The sequence below is a fragment of the Gossypium raimondii genome, chromosome 11, assembly GCF_025698545.1.
Source record: "Gossypium raimondii isolate GPD5lz chromosome 11, ASM2569854v1, whole genome shotgun sequence".
Lineage (NCBI taxonomy): Eukaryota > Viridiplantae > Streptophyta > Magnoliopsida > Malvales > Malvaceae > Gossypium > Gossypium raimondii.
The window spans coordinates 26,073,700-26,083,837 of NC_068575.1; the positions used below are offsets into that span (position 1 = coordinate 26,073,700).

At 33.3% G+C, this 10,138-nt stretch overlaps 1 protein-coding gene and 1 long non-coding RNA gene across 2 annotated transcripts; both read left to right on the plus strand.

Moving 5' to 3' along the window:
* Positions 1–5,277: 5,277 nt before the first annotated feature.
* LOC105804301 (protein SLOW GREEN 1, chloroplastic) lies at positions 5,278–8,503 on the plus strand. The gene is made up of 4 exons (XM_012636858.2): positions 5,278–6,021; positions 7,203–7,349; positions 7,670–7,750; positions 7,970–8,503. The coding sequence occupies exons 1-4, from the start codon at positions 5,380–5,382 to the stop codon at positions 8,153–8,155; spliced, it is 1,056 nt and encodes a 351-aa protein (XP_012492312.1). The 5' UTR covers positions 5,278–5,379; the 3' UTR covers positions 8,156–8,503.
* A 188-nt stretch (positions 8,504–8,691) lies between these two features.
* On the plus strand, positions 8,692–9,921 carry LOC128034975 (uncharacterized). Its single transcript, XR_008191357.1, has 2 exons — positions 8,692–9,359; positions 9,422–9,921. It is a non-coding gene; the product is annotated as an uncharacterized LOC128034975 (long non-coding RNA).
* Positions 9,922–10,138: the final 217 nt, after the last annotated feature.

The window sequence follows — 10,138 nt, forward strand, 5'->3', positions numbered from 1 at the left end:
CATGTTATATTTGATGATTTAGATTGCTGATTGGATTGGCTTAATATCCAAATAATTAATTTGTAAGTGGTCGAACCAGGTACATTTTGAGCCCTCAAAGATTGATGTGTTAGCAAAGTTGCTAGTTTGATAGTGTAATTATGTGATTGATATTATGATGCATGATTGTGTTATTTGGCATGAGATTGGTATTATGTACGGCATGATTTGCTGAAATATGAGTTTATGCATGAAAAAAAAATTACTATGTTATATTGGAAAGGTTGTTACACATGCACATTGGAAATTCTTAAAAGTATGTGAAATTGTGTAATGTTAAATGATACTATCTTAATGGTAATTTGGAAGTTGGAACATTGATTCCATTCACTGAAAGTATTTAATTATTGAGGGCATGTTGAACATGTCAATTAAATGTGAAAAGTATTAAATTATAGCTATGTATGAGATTATATGACATATTGCATGTGCATTGGGATGGGATATTTTGTTGTTGACGGAGGAGTTCCGTGGAGTACTAGCGGCATATTAAGTCTGCATTTACTCGTATTCAATGCACTGCAATTGGAGTACCGAGGGGATTGGCGATTATATCATATTATTTGTTATTCGTCAGTTTTACCGCATTATTGTTATTCGGTGGTTTTACTACATGAAGCTTTGCTCGCATTTGTTGGAGTTTAGCAGACAGGTTCTGGGGAACACGTCATGTGTAGCAGATGATTTGGGTAAGAACCTTTTTGCATTGCATCATGCTCATGACATACTCGAATGTTATTGATTTATGCTACATATTGTATTGTGTTGTATTGAATGGTATCAAAATTAATGATTGTTACTCGAAAAAATGATGACTTATGCTCATACACCATTTGTGTAATATCTCGTTTTTCAGTGGTAACGAAATAGTGGTTTTGGGACCACAAGTCCTATATGTGAAGTTGAGTTTTGTTATTTAATTAATGTTTATAGGGTTGCATTGGATTCATGTTAAATTTTGGTGATAAAATTTTAACGTTTAGATAGTTAATTAAGTAAAAAGGATTAAATTGTAAAAGATGCAAAACTTAGTGATTATTGAATTATGTTGACTTGATAGCTTAATTATTAAATTGAAGAGGATTTATGAAGGAAATAGACCATACTGATTATAGATGGATGATTTTGGGGCTTTGAATTAGGTAAAAATCATGAAAATTTGGAAGGATAAAATTATAAATAATGAAATTAAAATAATGAATAATAAAAACATAAAACATATCATCATCCTCTATTGAAGTTACCACTGAAAATTTAGAATGGATTCTCCATTTTTGGAGCTTGAATGGTTCGACCATTGCTTACCTTGCATGAAGTTCGTTTTAACTTCGTTTCTTGTAATTTTTATGTTTTTAGAATCGTTGCAACTAGGTCCAGTTAACTTGACCCTTCATTTTTGAAACTGTTAAAAATTTTGAATGTTTTCATTGGTGAATATTGATTTTTCTTGATGATAATGATGAGTTTGAAGTCTTGCTTGTGATTTTGGATTGTTTTGTAATATGATTTTTTTTAGTTTTGATTAAAGGGTTGAATTGAGTAAATGCTAGAATTCATGGGTAAATGTATTGAATTTAGAATATATTTGGGCTATAAACAAGGGATAGATATTCAACTAGCATGATTGAATGGAAAATTTTGCTAAAATATTAGATTTTAAGTTTAAGGACTAAATAATAAAAAATTAAAAGTTTAAGGAAAATGTGTAATTAATAAAAGTTAAGGGTCATATATATAATTGAATGTGAATTTAATAGATTGCATTTAATTACCGTATAGATCAAGATTTGATTCAAAAAGACAATAATCGAGAAAAAAGAAAAATTACGGAGTAGTCCCTGTGTTTAAACCAGAAGTGCTTTAGAGGTAAGTTCATAGTATTTCAATATGTAAATGAAGTTTACTTGTGTTTTATATTATTTTTTTTCTAGTTAATTCATTCATATATATATGAATTTACTTCAGTACCCTGAATGCACATACGTGCCCCTACTTGTACTTCGGTACCCTTTAATGCACATGCATGCCTCTGTTTGTACTTCGATACCCCTGAATGCACATATGTGCCACTATTTGTACTTTAGTACCCCTGAATGCAAATACGTACCCCTGTTTGTACTTTGATACCCCTAAATGCACATATGTGCCCTTGTTTGTACTTTGGTACCTCTGAAAACATTATAATGTCTCAACATTTCACCACTTATGTTCTTGAAACTTTGAGTAATCACTTAAAATGTGAACCAAGTTTAATTATATTTAGATTAAATGTTATACTATGTCCTTACTAAGCTAAGTAAGCTTACGGGTTTCCGTAGGTTGTTTTGTAGATAATCGTTGCTGACTTTTTGAAGGATCAACCAACCATCTCACACTATCCATCTAAGTTGGTAGTTCTTGTATCTATTTTGGGTAGTGGCATGTATATATAGATAAATATGTGTTTTATAAATGTTGATAGATGTAGTTAATAAGCGAGATTTGTGGTTTTTCTTAGAGTATATTTTGTAATGATGGAACAAGTATACATATATAATGCATAGATGAACAACTTGATGTGTAGTTGTTGAATGATGTGGTTTATAGTCATAATGTGATGCTTTATTTTGTAATGAAATATACAGGAGGTCTTTTGATTGTTTTTGAGACTAATGTTTTGCTATATATTAGCTTAAAGCTTGTAGTTCAAATATATTAAAGTTTGGTATGAATGTGAGTCATGAATGCTTGATGCTTTGTAATATATTGGATAATAAAAAATGTGGTACCAATAAGGGTACAATGGTTAGGCACGTAAGATGGTTGTTTTGGAATGTTTTGAACATGTTAGATTGTGTTTTGAATAGGTTAAATGGCTAGTAATTAGGTTGTTTAGTGTCCAAGATAGTATGATTTGGTAAACTTGATGTTTAAGGTTCATTTTAGTGCACACGCCCTAGGACACAGGTTGCCACACGACCGTGTGCCATACATGGTCTGAGACACAGCTCGCGACACGACCGTGTGACCTAAGTCAATGAGTTACATGGGTAGAGACACAGGCTGGGACACAGTTGTGTGTCCCAACTTCAAATGCCCACATGGTCTGGGCTATGTCACACGGCCGTATGACCCCTGCATATTAAATTTTCATGCTTTCTCAAAATTTTTTATTTGCCTTTTTTTGGTCCCTGAATGTTTCTAAGGAAATTTTATGGCACCGTAAACTCGAATAAAGGCCCATGTGTATATTTACTCTATGATATGTTATATGTTTATAAATTAATTTAATACTTGTTATAGAAATAAGATAAATTGTTTGTTTGGTTTTGTAACACTCAGATCCTTAATATAGCAATGGAGACAAGATACGAGTGTTATAGTTTGACATCGATTTGATAATCGCAATATGAAATTCCAATGATGGTTCTATGTTCTTCTGTTAATGCTAATATGCTACACTGTATTTGTTATTTATGATTGTTTAAATAATTGTTCGACTCACACTGAGCTTTTCATAAGCTCACCCTCATAGTGTTTAACTTTTCAGGTAAACCTCGAAACTAGGACTAGACCCGGCATTCGAAGAATCACCTTGGACCCCGAAATAATTTTAATAAGTATTAATCAGTCTCTATTGATTTTGGTTTGTAAATTTTTAATTATTTCTGGTCTATGGCTTGGTAACTTTTCATTTGAGGATTTTTGCATGCATGGATTACTCAAGCATAATAACCGGAAAATGCATGATATCAAGCTTAAGTAAAATTTGGCACTGTTTTCTAATTTTCGTTGCATTGTAAAGGAACCATTTTTGAAAAAACAAATTGATAAGATAACTAGATTTCCAAAACGACTTGAAAAATGGTTTTTTTTCTGCTGCATTAGTTTAACATCGAGTTTTTATAAAGAAGAGCGACAAGCAAATGGTTTTTTTCTAAAACAACACTTTCAATAATAAAATGAATCTTAAGTATAGTTGACCTAATAAATGAATGTTTTAAACTAACACAAAAGTACAACTACGGTTTTTCTCTAAAATGAGTTTATTTAAGGTTTTCAAAAGTAACGTAAGTTAGCTTAGCCATTTCGGTGGCTAATGTAGCATTTTCAATCTAGCCATAACGTCTAGACCGGGTTTGGGAGGTTACATTATGTGACCAAAATTTGAGATTTATCGGGCATTAGAATGCCCCCGATTAACCTTAGGATTAATGCTCGGGCATATTGTTCTTTGACGACGTCGGTCGTGTCCTTAGGAAGATCTTTGAAATTATTTTTCAACCACTTCATATCTATCTGACCGCCTTGAAACTTATTCGAAACCTTCCCCAAAATGTCTCGCAAATGTTCTCTTTACCGGGAATGACCATTGATCCCGTAACGACTGGCCCATCCATGGTAAACCGAGTTGTAAAGCTACATCCTCGAGTGTGATTGTACACTCACCACATGGAAGATGGAAAGTGTGTGTCTCAAGCCTCCATCTTTCCACCAACGCATTGATGAGTGTAGGATCGAGTTTACAGCCTACGAGCATACGAAACGCATGCAAGAATCACGCGTCTTGCAAGTAACCACAAATTTCGATGTCTGAGCTCATTGACAAATTATGTATGAATTTGTCTAAAAACACAGTCATCTACCTATTTATATTGTCAGAATAAAATAATTTAAAATATTTTAAAAATTAAAAACTTTAAAATTAACTTAATTGAAAATAACGAATTTTAAAATTTCTCCTTACTATTATCGCTTGAGCAGTGGAAAAGTGTTTGTCGTCGAAACGAATCAAAGAGCTTGCCATTCATGAAAATTTAATCAAAATAAATATACGAAATAATTAAATAAAACTATAATATTTTTAAACAAGTGTATCGCAAAATTTAGAGCAAAACTTAAAAAATTTGAGAGAGTTGAGCGAATTGAAAGTTTAGAGAGAATAGAGAAAGTTGAATTTGAGTCAAAAGAATGAAAAATATCATGATATTTATAGGAAAAAAAATATTGTTGGCCCTTACAAAATTTTATCATTGTCAACATTCAAAAAGTGATTGGGAAATGATTATTGGAGGAAAACACGAATTGGACGCACTTTCCTACCGAATGTTCAGAAAACATATTCTACTGAAGACACTTTTACACTTTCTCCCACAAAATGGCAAACTTCTCTAATTTTCAAAATAAAGGCCTAAAAAGTCCGATTTAAAAAAAAATCGCATATATAAACAATTTATCCCATAGTGAAAATAAATAAGGTATTCAGTAATAAATGGCATCAGCGTCACAAAGGGCAGTCTGGTCTAGAGTTGACTGATGTTTTAATCGGTTCACTGCTTCCAGTTGTTCCCAATCTTCATTATGTTTTCAATCAAAGCTTCCTCTTTCATCTATCAAACAGAATTTCATACTCCCAAATTTCCCAACCTTAAACCCTCCAAAACCCTCTCCCCATTGTTCACCCCTTCACTCAAACCAAATAATCTCTCTTTCCAAACAACCAGGCTTCGTTCTTCCTACAACCCCACTTCCATTCTCCCAACCAAACTCCCTTGTGTCTCTCCCAAGACACAGTTTTTCAATTCTTTATCAGAAAAAGTTGTTGTTTTCCTTGTTGGGTCTTTCATATTTTTGGGTTGTTTCAATGCTAAACCATGTTTGGCTCTTCCTGCTCAAGCAACTACCAGTTCTAGAGTAAATTTAGAGGGGAAGAATGAAACCCAGAAGAGAAAAAGTGAGGAAGAGGAAAGGTATGAGAAGATTTTGGAGAAGGAGCCTCGAAATGTTGATGCTTTGAAAGTGCTTTTGTATGGGAAGATTAGGAGAGGTAAGACTCAAGAAGCGGTGGAATGTGTGGAGAAGTTGATTGATATTGAGCCAGATGAGGTTGAATGGAGGCTATTGCAGGCTCTTTGTTATGAGATGATGGGGCAGCTCAGCAAGGCTAAAAGACTGTTCAAGGAAATATTGGAAGAAACCCCTCTTTTGCTCCGAGCTTTGCATGTAAAGTTCTCTAATTTGGTACTTGATTTCATTTTAGATATTGATTTTTGTTTTTATATGGTTCATATACTAATGTTCTAACATTACTCCGTAGCTCCATTGGAAGACTGTTTAGAAGTCACCTTAATACAATACTTAGAGAAACGTTTTACTTCAAGCCATTGATCTTATAGATGGAGGCCTTGTGAAGTTGAGTTTTGTGGATTGATTGTTTAGAGATGGCCTATGTCTAAAGTTGACTCAATTAGTGAAATAAATCCCAGTGCTACGCTTCTTAGTAGTATTATTTTCATAGTTCTGGCTTAATGACTAGGGACTGATTGTTTTGATAGACAATTATTAATTTGAGGTGTATCATATGCCGCCTTTGATTATTTGTTCAACTTGAGTTTCCTCAGGTTGCTCAGATATTTGATTTTTCTTGAATAATCCCAGTTCAAAGCCACTATGTTAAGCTCTCGTTTAAGGATTATGGTCACTCTTAGAATCTTGACCGCTAGTTGGTATTTCAAGAATTATGATTAATCTTGGAATGTTGCCTGCTTATTGACGTAGAAATTATGTAATTTAAAAGTTCAAAAGAAGTAAAGTGAGTTCAGCTCTATGGAAAAGGTCAAGATTGCAGATAGTACCAAACTCATGGTACATCAAAGATAAGTTCTGAAATGCTCCTGTACCTGTCAGTTACGGGTAATATTCATTATAAAATAGCAACTTCCTGGTTTTCTGAAAGGTATAATTGTTTGATTTCTGCTAGATTCTGGCTACCTCATCACCTAGTTTTTCCATTCTCTACTTTTGCATAGTGTAATATGCATATTGTTTGTCGACAGTGTTATTTCTATATCTTCATTGACTGAGGTTACTAATTGCTATGCAATACCTTTGCATCTACTGTTGCTTTTATTTAAAGATTACCCTTATTTCTAGCTGCCTGGTTGTAATTTTTGCAACATTCTGGTAGCATAGTGCTATATTCATGGATTGCTTCCTAATATTCTCAAGAGTATGTATGGATTTGATTTCATGTTTAATTACATAGTCTTTGAGCTTTTGTTGAGCTAGGGTGGCTTTTTGTTATTTCATTAGTTCAAATCTTACCAGAAAAGTTGGAAACAAGAAATAAATAAGAACAGAAGAAAAAAAATATAGTAATACTTATTGTTCACTGGTTTTTATAGGGTCTGGCTATGGTGATGCACAAAAATCATGAAGGTCCAGCTGTTTTTGAGATGCTTAATGAAGCTTTAGAAGTTGCTGTTCGTGAAAAGAGAGTCACTGAGGAAAGAAACATAAGAGTTTTAATTGCACAAATGCATGTTGTGAAGGTGACTTCTTAATCAATCTTTGCTGCTCAGTTTGACAGAACTGCCGGATCTTTAGCAATTGCAATGCTTTTTTTTTTTCTTTGTTCATTTCTTTCCCCCTGGTGGGACAAGGGTAGAACTTCATTAAAATATTTATGTATATGTGTATGTATATGTATATGTATATGTATATGTATATGCATATGCATATGCATGTCTATAAATTTCATTTCATTTCATTTGTATGCATATGATATGATATCTAAGAAGTTTCATGTAGTTGCTCTTTGCTTTTTTATCAAATCTTTTATCATCATGAACTTATTAATAATTGCTTGCAGGGGGAATTGGAGGAGGGGATGAAGAAATTTCAAGATTTGATAAAGGATAATCCTCGAGATTTTCGGCCTTATCTTTGCCAGGTAAGGTTTTATTAGGTTTATGATGTATTGCTAGCTGTTGCTAAGTAGTTTAGGAAAAAAAGTTTGTTCAGCCATGACTGTTGGTCTTCGATAAAAACACTCATAAACTGGATTTTCTTTAAGAAAAAATAATGGACCTTAAGTAGAGTCATAGAAAAGGAGTATATACAAAATCGAACCATCATTAGTAAATGGCTAATTATGGGATTTTGTGGACAGGGAATTATCTATAGTTTACTTGACAAGAAGAAGGAAGCAGCTGAACAGTTTGAGATATATCAGAGTCTTGTACCTGAAGAATTTCCGCAGAGAGGGTTCCTTGATGATGTTGTACTGGAAGCGAAAACCAAATCTCGGAAATGGCTCCAAAAGGATTTTAAGGCTGAGTTCTCATACAAGAAGTAAAGAATGGACAAATCTTGCTCTATTTGTTGATTTATCTGGAAGGTCTTTTTCTTATTAAAATTTGGTCAATGGTTCCACAAAGCACAAAGTTCGGAATTTCATTTTTGGTTCAGAAAGGCCACACAGTTTGGGGTAGAGAAGAGTTGCAGATGCCTAGAGCTACTAGCTGCATGGAGCTAAACCTTAGCTTAGAGTTTGGAATTTTGATAGCAATGTACTAATTGGTTTGCGTGCTGGTGTCATCATCTGCTTATCAATCCCTGGATTTTGCAACTCAGTCAAATGTAATCTGGACTTGGAGAGCCAGCAATACTATTTGTTAAATTGAAGTGTTCAATTTGTGTAAAAGGCTCTATTCAACGAGGTCTATTAATTTACATTACTACAGCCACAAATTTCTGCCCTCAAGTTTTGAAATATAAAAAAATAAAATAATTGGAGCTTAAAAATTAGGGTAAACTACACGTTTTTATTTTAGAAATTAGTATTAGCTCATGTGTGTTGTAGCTGGGATATATATAATCTAATTTATTTCAAAAGAATTATAAAATATAACAATTTATTTGTAATTAGTCTAAAATAGATATAAGTAAATTAAAAAAGGTAAATTACACCAATAGTCATTTAACTTTAGGGTAGTTGACAAAGTAGTCACTTTAACTATTTTTCGTTACAGACTTAACGGAAAAATGACCTGGCTTCCTACTGTGTAAACGGCCCTAATTTAAAATCCCAGTTGGGTTGGGCCTAATTTAAAATCCCAGTTGGGTTGGACAATAAAAGAAAAATAAGAAACATAGAAGAAGAAGAAAAAAAGAAAAAAAAGAAGAGGATGAGTAGAAGAGAAACATGAGTTTGTTGCAACTCATTCTCCCAGGGTACTGGAAAAATAAGCTGGGCTAGACAGTATGAGGTTGTGGAAGAACATGCTCCCAAGGTACCGAAAAACGAGTCGTCACTGAGTTCAACTTGGTTTCGAGACATACCCAGATAAAGATTTTGCTTTTAAAGCAAGTTTCAATAAGTTAAACGATAGTTTCGGTAGAAACCTAGTGAGTTTGTTGTAACTCAGGTCGAGTCTCTTTAAACTCGTAATCTCAATTTCGCTAGAAACGCACAAATCTCAGAAATCTCAATTATCTTTTACTTTTCCAGCGTGTTTACAACATGGTTTTTCCCTTCATCCAGGCTAGATTGCGAAGAGGTGAATATTAGCTTACTTTATCCGTACTTAATCTTACATGTATAACCCGATACTTTTAACAGGAAGCGATCATGGAGTCAAAGCTCAAGGTGATGGATGGGTTCTCACCGTAGCTTTGATTGAGGGTGCTAATTTGGCATCCCTGGATTCAACAAATGATTTAGACCTTTACGTGGTTTTTACCTGCAATGGCAAGGCAAGAACAAGCTCTGTCAAGCTTCAAACTCATGTTACTCAATGGAATGGTAATTTCTTGAAAGGTCATTTTTTTTTTTTGTTGTAAATTATTCTCAAGATATCTGCTAACTTGTTTTAATGTTGATGCTATGCAAAAATACTTGAGTTCAATGCCATGGAAGAACCTCCATCGGTGTTGGATGTCAAAGTTTTCGATTTCGATGGGTCTTTTTATAACATCTCAAAAATCAGGTTTAGTAGAATTGAGTTTGTGAATCGAGAGAGAGTGTGGTCATCCCTTAATCTTTGAGATTACCTATACGTTTTTAAGAAATAAATGAGATATTGGTTTATTGATTAATTGTTAGTAAAACGTTCCTTGAAATTCAAGTTCAAATCCCTTCTATCTCACTATTTTTATTATTTTGCAAATTTTGCCTCAAACCCTAGATGTGACATGCATTGTTTTTAAAAATAAATATTGCAAATTTATTTGTAGAATGAGGAAATAACATAAATGGGAAAGTATGGAAATTAAATTGAGGTCCCAAGTTTGAATCCTTTCCCATGCAAAATAATTAATTTTTACAAATCTCTTATTT

Excerpts from the sequence above, each read along its gene's own strand:
- LOC105804301 (XM_012636858.2), top strand. The coding sequence starts at position 5,380 with ATGTTTTCAATCAAAGCTTCCTCTTTCATCTATCAAACAGAATTTCAT. Across the intron at positions 7,350-7,669 it reads CACAAATGCATGTTGTGAAG|GGGGAATTGGAGGAGGGGAT; the intron begins GTGACTTCTTAA and ends AATTGCTTGCAG. Across the intron at positions 7,751-7,969 it reads TTCGGCCTTATCTTTGCCAG|GGAATTATCTATAGTTTACT; the intron begins GTAAGGTTTTAT and ends TTTTGTGGACAG.